The following is a 19,774-nucleotide window of genomic DNA, read 5'->3' on the forward strand; positions in this document are numbered from 1 at the left end:
GATGGTGAGTCCTGACCTCATTTTTTTTTTGGCATGGCGCAAATAATATGCTTTTGCTTTAAGGCATTGTCATGAGATTAATGCAGGGAGGGGCAGCAGAGGGGCGACACAGGCTGTCATACACAGTCAGGAGGATGGCCAAGGGCGGCGGTGCTTCACTCCGCTGGGCGAAGAGGGTTGCTGGGACCAGGAAGTGACTCAATGGGGCCCAGCAAGGAAAACAGGACCGAGACAGGTATGTGACTCCGAGAGCCCGTCTGCTGACTGATGACAAAGGAGGCCGCCTCGAACAGTTGATGGGAAAATTCCGTTATCTTTTCGTTCCATGCGCTTTCTGAAGGCACCTCGTATTTAAAAGCATTTTTGTTTGGCCTGAACGCATGCATGTGTGAACCACCTGGAAGTCTAGTAGCAAACGGTTTGGATATAGCCTTGAAAACATACTAGCAGGTCTTAAAACACGCTTTTGATTGCATTTGGGTTTGCTTCATAGCAAAACTTATTCAAAACGCAAAATTTCCTGGAGCCTTGACATCAAAGAAGCGCTCCTTCCTCCCCTCTCCCCGTACACAACAAAATAATGGGTGGGGGGAAACTCTTTTCTCCAGGACAAAGTGAAATAAAGACGCGAACTCACCACAGCAGGAGAATGGATACCTCAAGCTCAGAGGCAATCGGACCGCCGTGCGTGTACACGTACCCACACTGTAATGTCAACAGTCTTATTCTGTCAGGCAGGTTGATTTTATTCCATTAGAGAGCTCGCTGGCACCCCTGTCCCCCACCATTATGAACAAAATACATCACCTCTAAACCTAGAAAGAATTCAAAACATTTGCGGGGTTCCACCGGACTTGTGGTCTGGAGGTGCCTGTCGCTTGCGCTTATGGCTAGTGCTCATGCTCAGGCTCGGCTGCACCCCAGAAGGGAAGGCCTGGGACCTACCTGCGTTTCGATGGTAGCCAAGAAAGCACCCGCGAGCAATCCCGCGTTCACGTTTGGGGTAGCAGGAGCTGAAGCGGAGTCCCTGCCCTAACACCCTCTGCCACCCAGAAACGTTCCTCTTTGCCCGGTTGAATGAATGAATGAAACATTGGCCTGCGGAGGTAGGCGCTAAAGAGAGGGTGGGGTTCCTTAGCACATAAAAGCATTTTCTTTCATTACCTTGCCTCGGAGGTCTGGTCGGAAACCGGGCAGGGCAGCGAAGACAGTGGCAGAGCCACCCTGGAGTCACTCTGAGAGGGAGAGTTTTCTGAGGCAGGTTTGGTGCTAGCAAATTCAATCACGTACTTTAACATGTCCGGGAGAGGAAACCGAGCGGGGCCGGAGCCGTACTTCACATACCTAAGAGGAAGGACAATGGTCCTTTACTGACCAGGTCTGTCTTGTGTTTTGAGACATGCTGACATGTTAACCACAGGGGTCAATAATACTCACTACTAGGTTACCCTGGGCATTTTCACGCCAAACACTCTCGACTGTTACACCACCCAGTGGAGAACATTCCAAATGAGCGCCTACTCCTAGCCATGCCAGTCATGCTTCATACCTGTCATACTTAGCTTATGGTCCTAAGAAAGTAAATTCTGTTTCTTAAGAAAAATAGGCATAGGCATTCAAATCAGAAAATCTTGCTAGGACCTAATGGGTGTTCTGTGCTACCTTTTAGACCAAGTACCTAGCAATTTAGAAAAGACGCAAGAACTAGAAATGGGAAGATGTTGAGCAATGGAGTCTCATAAAATCCAGGCAAAAATGATGGAAGAGTTCTTTAGAACTAGTAAATAATAAACATCTTCAAGTATGTGACCAAAGTCATTTACAAATGATTTTAACACAAGGGGACTTCAAAAAGCTTTTCCTTCCATCTTTATACCGATGTTTAAAGGCCCCTCAGAGTGCCCAACCTCCTGCCATAGCACAGGTCAGACTCAGAGATTGACTTCATGAATCTTACAGTTCACTATAAAGCATAGAGTTTAAACTGTACAATCATCAAAAGGGCCGTCCTATAATCAAACTGGTATGAATACCCGCAAAATTCTGAGATTTCATTTTACATAAAAGGTCAGAGTCACGCCTTATTTTTCTTCTCTGAATATACTGGGGTGGGGGGAAATCCTCAATTCCAAAACTAAGAACAATCGTTTGTTTCCATGCAAGAAAGGATGTTAACGAGAAGTGAAAACACTAGTGAAAAGTAAAGTGTAGGAATACAACCCAAAGTGAACCCCACGTTAGAGGGCACACAGCCCAAGCATGTCTCAGCGTGCACACGGACAGGGCGGTGGGGAGAACACGCAGGCCACAGACACAGGCTCCACTGAAAGGATCTGAAGATGTAAGGGTGGAGAACTGCAGAGGAACAGTCCGCTCCTCCATGTTTCCTTGTCTTCATTCCAGCTATCACCAACTCGAAGTGCTTCTCCCTCAAGATCTGCCTCCTCTGTGACATCTTCCTCAGTAACCCCTCTCCCACTGGGAACTCTCTCAGTGCCTGGATTGGACCCCTCTTGTCAACATCAGAGCAAACACACGGTGCATGCGTGTCTTTGGAAGTACTCGGTGTGTGTTCAATGAACCATTGATGGGCATGGGCCAAAGACCAGTTTCCTCCTACAGAATGTCAGACTCGGTGCAGTTTCTGACTCTGGGACAGCTAGAAAGCCATCGTGCAGCTGACATCTTCCCCAGACTCATGGCATTTTAATATGAAACTGAAATTACTTCTCAGGAAAACATTTCTCCCTAAGAAAGATACCTTCAATTGTATAAACCCATTTTCTTTTTCTTACATTGACTTGAATTCCCTTAGACAACGGTTAGAAGCAACGAGCTCACACATTATTGATCAGAGCAGAAATGGTTCCAAAAAAGACATTTTTCAAAGGATCAAAACGGAATAGACATGGTGAAATAAAACCTTACCACAGTGTTCCGCATACCATAAAAGCCATCACCTCCCACCTCTGTACTGCTACCTAAGGGGATCCATTAAGTTTCTGTTTACTTCCCCAGAAATGTATTACACATGTACAGGTAAAGAGGTGTAACTTGTTTAAAAAATACAAATGATCTAAAATTCTAAGTCAACTTATTTAAAGACAAAACCAATATATCGTTCTATAGAAAATGCTTTTATATCTAATTTAAAATCTAGCTAAGTCAGAATAATGCTTTGTTTCCAAAAAACCAAGGTAAACAAACAAAAACCTCTCACTGCCGTTCTGTCTATTCTGATGTAGGGTATGGGAGCTGAAGCCCTCCCGTTCTCCCATGGAACGGCGGTGCGCTTGAACCACCCCGTGCGCTGAACAGCCCAGAGCAGAACCCGTGACACCCCCAGCACGCCTTAGAACGCCCTGATAATTACTGGTGAAATACATGGTTTTTGAGCAGTAAAACATCAGGTATGTTTGGTTCTACACCAACAACTGAACATATCAAGCCTTATAAACTCTAATTAAAGCTTTAAAATACTGCCCCATTTGGAATCCTGCAAATCATTGCCAGGATGGTATTTGAGAAGAATCAATTCTTAGCTCAAATCTATAATAAGACAAATGGGTAAGTGGACACAATCCATCTCAGATGATCTTACTGAATAAAAAAGACGAAGCTGACGGGAAAACCAAGACAAACTAAACAAACTATTGGTTTGTACAGGCAGGAAAAAAAAAGCACTGACAGTATTACGATCCGCTTAACTGCTAAGTCAATGAACTCTACCCAGACTAGAAAAAACTCAGAGATCTCTCCTTAGGAAGTCACTGTGATACCGCAGAAATAAAAACAAAAACAGCAACAACCACAAAAAAATGGTGCAGATTTCTTTGTTAAGAGAAGACTTTGTATTTTTGGCTTTTTAAGAGAAAAGACTGTATGTGTCCCAAATACTAAGCACTGCTCTCGACTGAATAGCACTGCTCCAGGTGGACAGAGAGACGGATGGGGTAGGATCAGTTATTCCTCCTACATTTGTGAGGGAAAAAAATGACACGAGAAGCAGAAAACCTAAAGAGCTATGAAATCTGAACTTGAGTTCTTCTACAGTGCATGGCCCCAAACTCCGTGTGGTCTTACGGCAAGATGGCAGACACCCGGCACCCACCCTCAAGATGGCAGACACAGATAAACAGAGAGGGACACGGAGGGGCCTATAATCAATGAAATGGAACATAACATGTGTTGAACGCAAAACTGATTTTCTGCTCTGCAATCCTTCACCCAATTTGCAAGGAAGAAAAAAACCCTAAACTACCTGTTAGTCATAAGCTCCTCCAGACTACTGTTTGCTCACGGTGATACTAGCTCACCACGAAGACTGCGTCACTCTTCCAAACATAACAACTTCCTGGCTATTTAATCACAGGTACTGTGCCCTAAACCATGCATTAACTTTAAAGTATAAGAAAATCATCTGATTTCAATTTCCACTCTTCTACCTGTCTGAGTACAAAAGTACTGACGGTGACTCACCTTTCCAGTTTTTGCTGCAGAACTTTTATTTCTTCCTCCAACTTTCGAATACTCTCTCTCTTACTTCGAATAAGCTCTTTGCTCCTATACATGTACCTAGGCCCAAAACACAAGATATATATTAAAGCAGTCATGGAAAACATCTTAGCCAACTAGCAACCCAAGAGCAGCTCCTCAATGAAATAAAAGTCATCCATGAACATGTACAGCCTACAACCAACATGGTCCCTGACGACAGGATCAGGCCAGGTGACCTCTTCCAGCCCTTCTCAGGATGAAATAGCAAACATACAGATCATACTGGAAGAAGTAAAACAACTTTAGTTGTAGATGGTTGGAACATTTATTTATATATTCCCAACGAATCTACAAAGTCTCAAGAACTAATAACACAAATTTTGTGAGGTCAAAAAATACACAATTTTAAAAAAGAAAAATGAATTATTTCTACACATAATAAAACAAGGAATTGACAAGTGGAATTTTAAAGATGCCATTAAATTTAAGGTAAATAACATTATGCATGTAATGACTAAATATGTAAATTTAGTCAAATTCACAAAAATCATGTTCATGGACAGACAGAATTACTATTGTTAAGAGGGTCAATTATTCCCAAATTGATCTATAGATTCAATGTAATCCCAATTAAAATTCCAATAGCTGTGGTGTAGAATTTGACAAGCTGACAAATGACAAGTAACACAGCTGTGTGAAACAATACAGAGTAGTTAAAACACTTAGAAGATTGTCACTGTCTGGTTTCAAGACTTATATTAAAGACACAAACACAGCATAATATAGCACTGGCCTAAGAACAGGCATATACAACAATGGAAGAGCAGAGAGTCCTGACACAGGTCCACACATGTATCTTTTATTCATTTTTGATTACTCACAAAAGTTTCATTTATAATTAGCTAGAACTGGAAATGTCTGAGATGTACTTCATTGGAGGAATAGAAAAAAATACTACAATCTATCCATTCCATATACTACTACTACCAATTGGCCTCACGTTGATGTCTACTCATAATAAGGAGTCGACTATTGGTTTATACAACACTGATGGATTTAAAAAACATTACTCCACGGGAATAAGACACAAAAGGGCGCTACATATTATTGTCATAAAAATAACATTCTAGAAATGACCAAACACAAGGCCAGAAATTAAGTGAGTAGTTATAAGACTTGTGGATGGGTGAATGGACATGACTGCAATGGGGCCCCAAAAGAGATTGAGAGATGGAAACATCTTCATCTTGGAAACCCATAGGCTGCACACCCAAGAATGGTGACAATTTTTGTACTATCCTTTAATAGACTAGACTTAAAAGTCAAAAACCTAAGCTCCATCTGCAATTTTTTCTTTTTCACTAATACAGAGCTACTAATTCATCTCGACACATCATGGACGCACCACATACTGTTTGTGTTAGGCAGGGTTCTCTAGAGAAACAAAACCACTTAAGACTATCTATAAACATATGGATAGATTTATACAGCACAAAGAAATATAACCGCTAATTAGTCCCCACAGCAGTACAGAGGGCTCAGTTCAACTCACTTCCGTGGAACAGTTAATAATACTAGAAGTCCTTCAACTCATGAGGGCTGTTGGGTCCAAGGTCAAGGAAAACAGACAGCTGAGTCTTCCCTTGGGCAATGCAGGTAGTCAGCCCACAGGCAGCAAACAGCAGGGCTGGCACCAACAGTCAGCAGCTCAGGAGTTTAGTGAAGCAGGCCCAGATGGGACATCAAACTCAAGCAATGTGAGATGACAGGAGCCACAAGCCTCAAGCTCAAGTGATGTGTACACATCGACAGGGTGGCAAAGCAGGTCTTGAAGGAACCTCAAGCTCTAGCAACACGATCCACAGGTTGGTCGTCCCACAGTTAGTGTAGCTCACAAGTTGAGGCAGAGAACTAGCTAAAGCAGCCACATGCTGGTCCAATCACCAGAGAGCAAGAGAGAGAGAGAGAGAGAGAGAGAGAGAGGCGGGGCTTGCCAAGCCATCCTTGTCCTTCAATCAAACGGCAACCCTATTAATCCCACATGTTCCTATTAGCCAGGTTGGCACAATAAACTTACCTATTACAGTGTTCTTCACCCCAAAAGTAACAGGGTGTTTGCCTAAAATCTAGTTAAGACTCAAACTATGGTTAGAAGCATCATTAGCACAGCTCTGGGAGCTACTTAGAAATGCAAAGTCTTGGGCCCCACTGAATTCAAATCTTCATATTATTCAAGGTCTCCAAATTATTCCTATTCACATTAGTCAGCATAGGCTCATTTCTGCTGTGTGTATGTGTGCATGTGAGAGAATATATATATATACACACACTCATATTAGACACGTATCTATACATATTAAACACATATGTATCAGGAAGACACCAAAGCACTCACCTGTCTATATAAATGATCTGAGGAAATTCCAGCTTATTGTGAATTTTCTCTGGCTGACCAAGGGATTGATTGAACTCAAATCTGGAGAGTTCAAAGGTCAGCACTGGAGGTAGCTTTGTAAACCAACACTATGTCAGAAGTAGAAATGTGGAAGAAAAGGATTTTAATTTTAGCAAATGGCAACAGTCAGAGATTTACAATATCTATCATCAAGCTTTCTTCTTTAGGATCGTGGAATTTACACTTAAATCAAACTCACACTATTTTCCACCCCGCACACTAAAGGAAATGACCACGACAATAGAAGCTCTTAAAGAAGGTCATCACACATTCTTCAAAGCCGAGGCCAGCCAGTCAACAGCAAGTTCCCAACCACCATCCTCACAAATAACCACCCTCAACTGTGCAAGCTGAATCACGAATCTAGACACCGGAGTAGATCAGCCCCATTCAAAAAGTGGCCCAAAGTCTTAAAAACAACGAGCTAAATCTACTTCTAAATCAAAGCTTTAGAAGAGTTGACCTGAGCAACATACAACCAAGAGAGGACACAACTGTCTCTTAAGAATCAGATAAAATGAGCACTATACACAACCATATGTGTTATACACAATTACTCAACTAAAATTCAGATTTGCCCATATAGCTAAAAAAGAACCCTGGAGTAGCCTCATGATTATAATTTCTCAAGTTTCCAAGAAATTCTTTTAAGTCCAAGAATTTGCAAATGTAGCATAAGGAATCCAGTCAAATCAACTTACCATAGTAACCTCGAGTGTTAGCTGAGTCACCTAATTTTACCACAAAAACTGCATTAAAAATGCGCTGGAAAACTCAGCTGATACACAAGTATATACTGCTTCCTTGAATTTCAAAAGAAGAAAGTACTGACTTATATAAACATCCCGTCACTGCTAGACCAGGAAGCTATTTCTGTTCAGTTCACCTGCATGTCAGAGATTCACGTGAACAGCTTTAAAATGTTCCCTTTGCCAGAGATGCACAGGGCTACCACCTTCCCAAGCCTATCCGTATGCTGTTGGCACTGCAAGGTGCTGCTCCATCACTGCCCGGGGCTTTCCCCTCACCCTCCGGCTCGCCTTTCCCGTTTGTAAGACAGAGCTCCCCTCTGTGAGCGAGTATGTCCTGTCAGCAGGAAGTGCGGACGATACACGTGTGCACCATCAAAAAGCTGTTCTTTCCTTGAAAAGCTAGAGGCGTGACCCACTGCCCCAGTTCCACCCCTGTTCTTCCTCTGGGTTCCGCTTGGACTCGACTCTAACTCAGAGACAGTTTTCCTTCTCCTGCAGTAACCGCGGAGATGATTCCTAATGTAAGTCTCCAATGTCGCCTCAACATGCACGGTGAGAGGCGAGTCAGCCACTCCGTGTGATGCTGACGATGCGCTACACATGCCTCTCCATGTGAATCCGACGGGACCTCAAGAGAGCAATTCCCTTGCTCTCCCCTTCTTTCAACCCCCACAGGACAAAATGAGTGGCTACAAATAAAATTTGTAAGATCTTAACAGCAAAGGCAGAATGTACAATTGCAACAGCAAATACTATATAGGGAAAAGATTCTAAATGGCATACCATGGGTGTTAAGCACTGTACTTTTACCCTCCGAAAATATGGAGGCAGTGGGCTCTCCCTACTCAGGTACAGGTAGGCTTCAACAGAAAGAGAGAAACTTGATCATACTTAAAACATCAGAAGCAGCATATAACCTTTAAATGTTACACTCAATTTCATAGTTAATCATTTATTTATCAAAGCACTCAAAGACTCACTGACTCATACCAACTCATGGGAGACTTAAGACAAAATCAAATTGCAGAAGGGGACAGTTTACTATGTGTGGGAAATGAGTTTGCCTGGAAGCTCAGTCCTACTGAACTGGCTTCACCGCTGGCATCAAAATGTCTAACTTACCTCTTGCCCATATTTCACTGAATGATCGGAAGGATCAATGTCACCTTCCACCATGGCCCCTTCCAAACATTCGTCTAGGTTGCGATAACCGTTTACCTGAAGAGGATACTGGCCAAAGGTCTCATTGTTACAAAAGGGCTTCCCTAGGCAGAGAGAGGGAGATTTTTTTTAAAAAGATACAATCACATGATCTATAGCCTCGTTTCTGATACCTTAGAGTTATCTTCTTAACTTCTGTACCTCCTGAAAACTCCCTAGGGGGGTCCACCACGAGGGAACCGTGAGTGCAGGCACTGATCATTACTATCGCAAGCCGAGAGGCGAACAGGCGTTAGGCATCCCTGATGGAGCACCATCCCACTCCCGGGGAATCAGACATGCCAGAAAGGCAATCGAACCAGAATCTGGTCAAACCTCGGGAGCCAGCTACTAGTGGCAGGGGACGGGAGTGGAGTAAAACCTGCTGAACTACTTTTATCACGGGCATGCCAACAGCACAATTCAGACTGAGATCCACTCCAGACAAACCAACTCTACTTCTTCAAAATGGATAGGCCTGTCGATGGACACAGGACTCGGGGGAGCCCACAGGTTTCTGAGAGACTAAAAAGATCTACCAACCAGCCATACTTGAACATGGACTAGGTACTTGAGTTTAAGAAGCGCTGAGTTTTTGTGACAGATTGTGGTATTGGGTTATGCTTCCAAAGGAATGTGGGCGAGGGAAAAGTCGATGGGGATTACACGGGGAGTGGCCGGCAGGGCAGATGGTTGGTGGGAACATGGGAGTTTTTATATGGCTCAACTTATACATGTCATATCTGTAGCTCTGATAAAAGCTCTAAAGTAGACAGACATTCTTGGTAGTCTAACTCAAGAAAATCTTTTGAGATTAGTTACTACACCAGAAACATTAACATAGACCTTTGAGAAACATCCCCAAACGTCTGACATCGATGCTAACATTTGGGCTGGGCACACATTATGCAATTAAATCGAACTCGGAGGCAAAGATGGTCCTCGTTTTAACAGGGGAAGAAACCGAGGTTCCAAGAGCTCACCCAGTTTGTACCTAATGCTGCGAAGTGGCAAACCAACATTGAGATCTGGATGTTTAAAGCCTTTTCCTGAGATTGCTTCCCCAGAGAAAACCTAGCCAGCACCATCTGCTGGTCACAGAAAGAAAGATCCAGCCACAAGCAACAGGTCCTGAAGAAAGACTTAGCAGGGAACTTACCGTCACGAACCCCTTCCGTCAGGAAAGTACCGTAGAACAGCTGCACCATTGGGTTCTCGGACTTAGAGCTGGCACTGCTGCTTTAAAGAAGGAGACAGCCCCGTGTCATTCTGATCAGATCTGCACCGTGCTTAGCCCAACCTTCACTGCAGCAAGGACGGCACTGCCCGCAGTCCCCACAGAGCCGATGACTGCATCGATTCAGTTCAAACACTGCCTGCACAAATCCATGTCTGCATGGTGCAGAGTTCTGGATCCTTAGCCTTAAGGAGCTTAAAGCTCAAAGGGAAAGCCATACATGCAGTCATGCATGTACCTGTACACATTGTATATCTACACCCATATCTGACAGTTGTACATAGACAGGGTACAGAGGGAGTGTAGAGGTAACGGCCCCTTTGTACAATTTTACAAATAAATACAAGGATTTTCCAATGGCCTAGAATGGAAGTAGCTTTCCCCTCACATGCCCACCTTAAATTATTACTACGTGAAGTTGCTATTTGTGAAACTCTTTGATGACACACAATTCTGCCTAGAATTAAAACCACTTAGCAAGAAAATTTCTCAACATCTGTATGAGACAAGGGACACACAAATTCTCTGCCCTGCTGGTTGTTAAAACGACTACAATCTACCCTCTACAAATTGGTCTTAACTTCAATGTCATGTTTCCATAACTGGTCCATCAGGTTCACACCTAGGGTTTGACTTCCACAGCACAGGCTCTGCCTTCGACCCAACTAAGAAGTCCGGCGGTCCTTTTAGTTACAGAATAACAACTGGTAGGTTAGGATGACTCCGTCGTCGGAGGTGAAAACCAAAGGTAACGGGAACATATACAGTGAGGAATCCGAGTGGCTTCCTAATGAGGTTGGTTAAAACCTGTTTCTGCTCCTTGAGAACAGCAGCCTCCCCGCCCCCCGCGGGAGGGGCCACACCGGACCACTGTACAGCCAGGCCTCGACACTCACTTCACATTAACTGCGAGCTGGAACGCGTCCTCCAGCCAGTCCAGGAGCTTATGTGTGAACTCACTCACATCTTGCTGCAAGAGAGGCAGACATTGCAGAGGTGTTAGACACAGTACCATCGGGCAGGAAAAGAAAATGTGTGCTTATCCCAGCGGCGAAAAACGATTCCACTGCTCTGAGAGGCCTGGCTTTTTCGGGCCTGCTATCATGAAGCCACCAGAGACAGTGGAATCCAGAGATGACAGGTAAAAAGGAAGGTGAGTTGGGTGAGTAAAGTGTGGCTAGCAGGGAACCGAAACGCTACCACTGCCTGCCGGGACTATCTGTGGCAGAGTAAAGCAAGGAAACAAAATCTTCTAATAAGGCCTCAAAATAAAAAGAAAGAGTCCCACGGAGAACAAGGCAGGAAGGAGAGAGCTGAATGGAGAAGGACACACTGAGGAAATCCTGCCCTGGTTTGACAGAGCGGCAGGCCCGTCCTCACACTAGAGGCAGACAGTAAAGTGCTTGAGGAAGAAAGCCGCTGTTCTGAGAGCGACAGCTTTGCTCTTTGGTTGGAGGAAGAGACAGGGAAGTCCTGAATCTGGAAGAAAAATGTTCAGAAAACTCAAGCTTTGATAGCTGCAAACTACAATTGTTATTTTTAGTCCCAGGGCAGAGTATCAACAAGGACTTTACTTTTTCCCAGAGACGCCCTGTTATGCTTCACGGGGATGCTCTCCAACTGTTCCTTTCTCCTTCCATCCCTCCGAGGCCAGTGAGCCAACTCTTACTCATGGCAACACTACAGGGTGGGGTAGAGCTGCCCCGTGGGGCTTCCACGGCTCTGAGCTTCACGGAAGCAGAAAGCCTCCTCTTTCCCTGGCGGACAGTCTGGTAAGCTTGTTAGTAAGCCAAGTGCTTCACCGATGCACCACCAGGATTCCTTTCTACGGCAACAATCCTTATAAAACTGTATTATTTCTGGTACTAGTCTTGTTCCCTGTAGCACAGCCATGCCTACCTCCCGTCCCACAGGCACAGATATACCACCACCACCTCCTCCTCCTCCACCACCACCACCTCTTCCACCACCACCTCCTCTACCTCTACCTCCACCACCACCACCACCACCTCCACCTCTACCAACACCACCACCAACACCACCACCTCAACCACCACCATCTCCACCACCACCACCACCATCTCCACCACCACCTCCACCACCATCTGTTTCTTTGGCATGAGAAAGCTCAAGGGGAGCAGCCATGTCCAGGATTTATAGAGCTAAAATAAAGCAGTAAATACCACAGATACAGAAACAAGGCATAATCGGAAAACTCTACAGTTCGGCAAACAAAATAAGAACAAGACTTCCTATTTCGTACCTGCTGTTCCTCAGACGACCGAAATGCTCCCTTTAAGAGATCCAGGGCTGCTGAAGGGTCTACAAATTTGCGATTTGATCCCATCATCAGAGCAAAGAGATACTGAAGCTCTTGCATAAACACGATGTTCCTCTTTTCCTGTGGAAACAGAGTGGTGAATGCGCTGAGCGGAGGTCCGACAGCGCCAATGGTCACTCCTCACTCTATGTAGCAGGAGCCCTGCTGGTGCACAGGGTTACCAGTCGGGGTGCTAACTGCGAGGTTGGCAGTTTGAAACCACCAGCCGCTCTACTGGGAGAAAGATGAGGCTTCCTACTCCCGGAAACTGTTCCGGGGCAGTTCTACCTTGCACTACATACAGGGTGGTCTCTGTGGATCATAATCGACTCAGTGGCTTTGGTTTGGGTGAGAGCTCAGTACCAGATCTCAAATGACACAACAGTGACTCTGGTAAGCCTACAGACTGCTCTACAGCGCACACGTTATCTAGAGGCCAGAGAAGTCCTACTGTCAGAAAAGCAAAATAACTCATTTTCTGAGGTGGTCACCTTCCCTTCTTGTTAGAAAAGCACAGCGTCAAGGTGAACTCCCAGCAAGCCCTGGGCAGCTGGCAGGAACAGGCAGACGTCTCCCTCATTAGGGCCTGCCAGGCTCTAGCATCCGGTGACCCGGAATGCATCAGTTGGGCTAAGCCGCTACAGGAACCACGCAGGCCAGCATCCATCCTCAGAGCGGACGGGGGCTTCTCGATCTCCCTGCCCAGAGAGAGAATGCTGAGGCTGGCATGGCATAAAGCTTTCCTTTTGAGCAAGTTTTGAATGCCAGTCCTACTCCATATTTCTACTCCACACTTCTTCTCAGAGAAGGGGAGGTGGAGAGGGGGAACCCCTTAGAAATGGAAACAAATGGTCGCAGCAGCAGACTTAGCGCATCGCAAGTCCCGGAGTTCACTCAACATGTTAAGGCCTTTGGGAGGAAGCTAGGGGTAGAAGGGTGATGAAGAAATCCCCAGCAACCACGTACCGTGTGGCTCCGACAAGTCTCGAGGACATTCTGTGGCAGGCTGTAGCTGAGAACAAGCCTGCGAAACTCCGGCAATTGGAAGAGGGACTGAAAGGAGAAATATAGAAAGGGGAGTCAGACATAGTCTTTGGTCCCAGAGAACTGAAACTTAACTTCTTCCACCTTAGCGGTACGCTTAACTGTCAACCTAACAAACCCTACCTCGACTGCGGCTTAAGTAAGTACGACATGTGCAGAACACGTGCTCACAGAATGTGAACCCCTGTGAAACAGCCTAATGGGGAGCAAGGGCCACAGAGTGAATAAGCTGTACGGAACACGATGCAGTCGTTAAAACGCCACCACAGAGAGATGTTTCCACCAAGCAGGACTGCTACGCAGCAGGGCAAACAGACGGTCAATCAAGAGCCACAAGGACCGACATGGTGTAAGTCGCAGAAACACAGAGCTCAAGCACGGCATGGACACCACCTACGCAGACAGGCCCCTTCCCTTTGTCTCGAACCGTCAGCCCCTTCTGGGCTTCACCTCGCCACCTCCCTCATTACAGTCTCAAACTGCCCTCCACCACGCGTACCCAGCAATCCCGCTAACCTAAGTGAAGGGAATTCTCCACCCAAGGGTTTCAGAAGGCTGCTAAGAGAGAGTCCTGGTAAAAAGGCAAAATACACTGACATTACAACACATTTAACCATGTCAAGCAGACCTCTGATATGAAGAAATCTTACAACTGTTCTTTTGGGGGGACCCACTGGTTTCCGTCATGCCCAATAACAAACCTTCATTCCTTTGAAATCCAAGTCACGTCTCCGGTCTCCAGAACTGGCTGCTCAGTATCATGCAGGAAAAATGAGCCCCTCAGAACCTATTTCAAGTTCACTAGGAAACCCTCGTTCCTTCTCCCTTGTACTTGTCTTCTCCGCCACCTGTTTCAGACTCGTCTCCACATACACTCGGCAGCCTGTAACCTCCTGCTTCCTCAGACCTTCCTTGGCACCCTCTCTACCTGCTGGCACTCTCCACCACCTCTCACTGGGCTACAGGCGGAGGAGGATATGAACAGAGGAAAGACTCTTTTTGTCCTTTCTCTCCCTCTCTTTTTTGATACAAGAGAACTAAATGATGCCCCTGTTTCCACATTACATCCCATGCCCAACAGATGCCAACAATCCTTCGGAAATGAAGAGAGTCACACCACTTCTCTGCTCCACACCTGCTCCGCCCTCTCCCTCATATACCAATAAAGGCCACCCCGCCTCCACCGGGCTTCTGTGACCACAGGACTTCCTCGGCCCCTCCTCTAGTCACACTGGCCTCCGTGCTGTGTCTCATGCACATGCATCTGGCTCTGGCTCCTGGGCCTGAATGTGTTTACCTGTTGTTCCTTCCATCTGGAATATACTTTATGTGATTATATGAGGGGGGTTCAAGAAGTTTGTGAAAAATGGAATGTTCTACAAACTTTTTAAAGCCCCCCGTGTATACGTCACGTCCTTGTCTCCTTCAGCCTTCTGGCAAAATGCCCATTGGCATGTACACACCCCTATCCCGGCTCATCCTAGACGAGGGATCCTGCCCTCTCCTCTGGGATCCTCGCCAGCCGGGCTCTCTGCGCTCATCGCTCTGTCTTTAGGGCGCTCTTAAGGATGAGTGTGTTGCTTCCACACTTGAGAGATATTTGATTTATTGTGTGGCTGACTTTTTCAGAGTAGACTGCGTGAGCGGAGGCTGGCTCTTCGTTGCTGCGGTTTCTGGAATGGGGCCAGGAGTGAACGAGTGCGGGGATTGTGCGTGGTGGTAAGAGACAGACAGGATGCCATTCTTGGGCTGCAGCAGGTGGGTAGATGCCATGTACCAGGTCAGAGAAGAAGATGGCAGGGCTGGGAATCAAGTTTGGTACCACAGGATCTGTCCAGTTTAAGATTCCTAGGAGATATCTCCCAGACAATATGCCCCTTGGTAAATTCACTCACTCCCTGGTTTTCGTACGATCTGGAGAGCACCATAAACTGCTAGACACCTGACGATGGTTATGAGCAGGGTGCAGGGCCGGGCCGTCTCGTGTGTGCACAGGGTCACTGTGGGCTGACACTGACAAGACAGCACCTAACCGCATCTGAGGGGGCTCAGAAAAGTTCACGGGAAAATCCCACTACCTTTTCATTCTATTTTCCCATCAATCTTTTGAAGCCACCTCATATATTACTGATTGCCAAAAGTCTACCTGTCACCAGGGAGAAACACGAGGTTGTCTACTCCTATCAGAGTTACATCCTCGGAAACCCACAGGGACAATTCTACGCTGTCCATTAGGGTCGCTATTTGGATCAGAATTGGCTCAATGGCAGAGTGGTTCTTCCGAATGCCGCGACCCTTTCATAGAGTTCCTCATGTGGTGGTCACCCCCAACCATAAAATTCTTTTTGTTGCTACTTCATAACTCTAGTTTTGCTACTGTTATAAATCTTAATGTAAATATCTGATATGCAGAATGTATTTTCATTGTTACAAATTGAACATAATTAAAGCATAGTGATTAACCACAAAAACAATACCGTATGTAATTATATATTGTGAGATATTTAGTTCTAATGACAAATAATGTCTTGAAGCATGATATAGCATGGGTAACAGTCCTCACGCCGGAACCCACCTGGAGACGGACAGAGAAGCAGGGTCTCGGTTCCCAAGACCACCGGTATGTATATTCTGATGGTCTTAGGCGACCCTGTGAAAGGGTTGTTCGACCTCCAAAGGGGTCGCTGCCCACAGGTTGAGAACCACAGTTTTAGAAAGTCTATCAGATCTTTTTCGTAAAAAAGGCTCACACGTCACTGCTGACATGCTAGCTCCGTAGCCTATCTTCCACAGCCCCCTTCCACTCAGGATGTCTAAAGCTGGAAGGGAAGCTCCCCCTGGTAACACATGCCCAAGTGATTCTCCTCTGGTGCCAGCCCTGGAGTCTCTAACTCTTCTCAGCACATGCCCCATGGCCAACCACTCAGCGACGCTGGCCTCCCAAGTGTCCATGGAATGTGCTCCCGTGACCTCTGCCACTGCTCTGGTTCAGGCATCATCTCCTGCCTGGATGTCTACAGTAGCCTGTAACAACTGATCTCGTTCACTCTTTGCTGCACGTGATAAGCCAACCCCAAACAACTCCACCACCAAGCTCTCCGCCACCAAACCCATCGAGTCACAGCCCTCCTATGTGACAGGGTAGACTGCCCCGCGGAGCAGACAGCATTTGGTAAGTGCTGATATGAAATATCTGCTCGGCCTATTGTAACCGCAGAACTTGCGTTTGCTTGTTTGTTTTTGAGTACCACCCGAACTAGGCACCAGAGTCTGTACCTAAATCCAAAAAGCAACACAAATAATGTCATTGAAAAGAATAACCCCCCCTTTGTATATGATTCCTGGTTTTTAAAAGCCGCGGTTCTCACATTTCAGTTTCACAAGTTACAAAACGTTTCCCAGAGACACAAGTGTCGCTTTAAAACGCCATACCTGAATCACAGCATTAAACCAGCATGTATTGCCGACGTTTTTCAGACCAACCGGCCAGCCATCGACCCTCCTCCAGTCGTTGGGACTCGGATTCTCTCCCCAGACTTCACATCGCTTTCTCTTGGAGCGCTTGGCGTCCACAGAGGCCGCCTCGTGCAGCCTAGAAAGAGTTCATGCCACACAGCCCAACAGAGAACAAATCAGGAGGGAATAAGCAAACACCGCACTGGTCAGGACCAAACACGCCACCTGGACGAGGCGGGCACTCTTGCGGCGATCATTCAAAATGCTGAATACAATGTTTATGGACAATGACTGCCTTAGAGAGTAATTGGAAGATTATACAAAACATCTCTGAAGAGTACAGTTTAAACAGGGAGATGTTAAACTGTCCACAGGGGTGATTACTCCTACTAAGGTCCCTGACAGAGCCAAGGTGCGACTGGAGGCTATTTAGGGTTACTGTACCAGAAGTTTCCAGTGTCAACAATTGAGCACGCCTTATCTCAGACTTGCCATTAACAGAGCAAGAGGAAAACTCTGCTGAGGATAAGAAACTCCAACCTGCCCAGCACAAAATCCAGCCCTTTTGTCCCCTGTTCAAAATAAGCCAGCAATGTGGAGGGATAAACAGATCCAGAAACGGACCACTTTGAGAACGGGCTGAGAATAACTTCCAAAGAGAAGTTACAAGGAAGCACCAGTTTTAAACAGCCTGGTATCTGCTCCCTCTGAGGCTGGTGAGTTAAGGGAAAACTCATTTCCAAACATCCAATAACATCTCAAGTTAGAAAATAACCAGGTACGTGAGCTAATTTTGCTCTTGTTGGTTTTTAAACTTCTAGCATTGTGAACTACAGGCGTCTCACGGGCTGTTTGATAAGACCTTGGTCATAATTTGCTTTTTACAAAGTGGCCCAAGGTCTAAATACAACTTGTGTGAATTCAGATTTCCTCCTCAAAGAACTTTCGTCGCAGGCTGGATAAAAGGAACTTTGTGGATGCATTTGAGTAACATTTTGCAGAGAGCTGCCTTTGCCCTACACGTTCATCAGGGGAGTAGAGATGATAACTTCAACCAATCACCTGTTCAGATCCCTTCCATCGGCTTGAATTTTGGGAGATTCCAGGAGACTCAAAGCAATGGCGGCCTGAAGATCGTCTTTGTTGTCATGGGTAAGGTCTATCACTTCTGCAAGACAGACAGACAGACAGTTCATGAGCCTCTATCTGCAAGAGCATTGTCCCTGTCTGTACTGTAGGAAAATGGCAGACATTCAAAAAGCTAGATAGCCTCCCGGACCCCCATTCCAATGGCTCATCTGGGCCAACTTTTTATTACTCTATGCCACAGTCAAATGAGTAACTTATAGCTACAATGTAACCTTACAGTGTCCCACGGTCCACAGATAGCATAGGGCTGAGATGCAATGAGTCAATTATCTATTGCAGTCTCATTCCGGGAAGTAGAAAAACTCACCCCACACAGAGGTGAAACTGTCTCCTTACTAACCATCATAAAACATCAAGCCTTTAAAACGCACCGACATCCAGTAAATTCGGACTCACAGTGGAACTGCCCTGCCACGGTAGGATCCCGATGCGTTACAGGATTAGGAAGCCTAATCTCCCTCTGGAAGAGCAGCTAGTGGTTTTGAAGTTTCAAAGGGACCACACCCAAACTCAGAGCCATTGAATGAAGTCAACTCAAGGACAGGGTAGAACTGCACTGTGGCAGTGAGCTCCAGACCACAAAGCCCGGGTGGTTTCGAACGCTCATCTGACAGTTGGCAATCCCAGCGCTCCTCACGGCACCACCAGGAGTCCATAGAAGCTCAATATATAAAACCCGGATTTCTATACATGAACATTGAATTTGAAAAGGACATAGTTATGTGCGGGCATAAGGATAACACACAGAGCAATGGACTAGAACGCAGAGTCCTGGAATAAACCCGTACGTCTACCATCAACTGATTTTCCACCAGAAAATTCATTTGGAAAACAGTATCTTTTCAACAGATGGTGCTGGGACAACTAGAAATCAACATGCAGGCGTAGGAAGCTAGGCTCCTCCCTCATACAAAAATTAATTCAGTGGTTCAGGAGCAAAAACTATAAAACTACCAGAAGAAAGCAGCGTAAATCTTTGCAATCTTGGACCGTGCTGCCTTAAACAGGATCTTTACAGCAACCAAAGCAAAGCAGATATACTGGACGCCATCATCCGTGGCGCTTCCAAAGACACCTTCAGGAAAGAAAAAGACCCCAGAGACTTAGGCTCTGATGGAGACCACAAGTCACCACAGGTGAGTCCTCATAGAGTGACGCGGGGACTCAGGAATAGCCCTGGGGACTAGGAAGCACTGAGGGACTCTGCTAAGTTTTGAACCTAAATTTCCCATCAAATGATCTCGTAACCGAATAACAAGTTAGCTCACACAGAAATGGAGTATCACGCCTGAGTTAGGAACGCTTTTAAAAAACTATCTATGAGATAAAGTAGCCAACAGATAAGAAGTGGGTGGATGGGGGCGTGTGTACGTGTGCTGTGAGACGACGTTAAGTGGGTGCAGAGTCACTGCAACAGAAATAGAAACGCTGAGCACATGCCAGGAATGTAACGAGAACCCTTGTAGAAACGGTACATGTATAAATTGAATGGGAAGCCGTTTTGCTGTGCACCTTCTTCCACTGAAAATCCAATTTTTAAAGCAATAATAAGAACCTAGCTATACAGTATTTAAGAACTTCTGCAACTCAATAATAAAAGGGACAAATATTTTCACCTTTTGAATGGGCAAAGGATTTGAAAAGGATATTTGTTCAGGAAGATA

General features: G+C 45.7%; 1 protein-coding gene across 3 annotated transcripts in view; it reads right to left on the reverse strand.

Annotated features, from left to right (window-relative positions):
* USP28 (ubiquitin specific peptidase 28) overlaps window positions 1-19,774 on the reverse strand; it is a 71,619-nt gene that overhangs the window by 18,714 nt on the left and 33,131 nt on the right. For 2 of the 3 annotated variants that reach the window (XM_075546617.1, XM_075546619.1), the window contains exons 4-13: window positions 18,024-18,129; window positions 16,938-17,097; window positions 13,428-13,514; window positions 12,405-12,542; window positions 11,038-11,111; window positions 10,064-10,143; window positions 8,827-8,969; window positions 6,893-7,020; window positions 4,480-4,575; window positions 1,165-1,344 (exon numbers count right to left, since the gene is read on the reverse strand). In XM_075546617.1, the coding sequence (XP_075402732.1) occupies window positions 1,165-1,344; window positions 4,480-4,575; window positions 6,893-7,020; window positions 8,827-8,969; window positions 10,064-10,143; window positions 11,038-11,111; window positions 12,405-12,542; window positions 13,428-13,514; window positions 16,938-17,097; window positions 18,024-18,129 (1,192 nt within the window). The remainder of the gene's footprint in view (window positions 1-1,164; window positions 1,345-4,479; window positions 4,576-6,892; window positions 7,021-8,826; window positions 8,970-10,063; window positions 10,144-11,037; window positions 11,112-12,404; window positions 12,543-13,427; window positions 13,515-16,937; window positions 17,098-18,023; window positions 18,130-19,774) is intronic. The other variant, XM_075546618.1, reaches the window with a different exon arrangement.

The sequence above is a fragment of the Tenrec ecaudatus genome, chromosome 4 (genome assembly GCF_050624435.1).
Source record: "Tenrec ecaudatus isolate mTenEca1 chromosome 4, mTenEca1.hap1, whole genome shotgun sequence".
In the NCBI taxonomy this organism is placed as follows: Eukaryota; Metazoa; Chordata; class Mammalia; order Afrosoricida; family Tenrecidae; genus Tenrec; species Tenrec ecaudatus.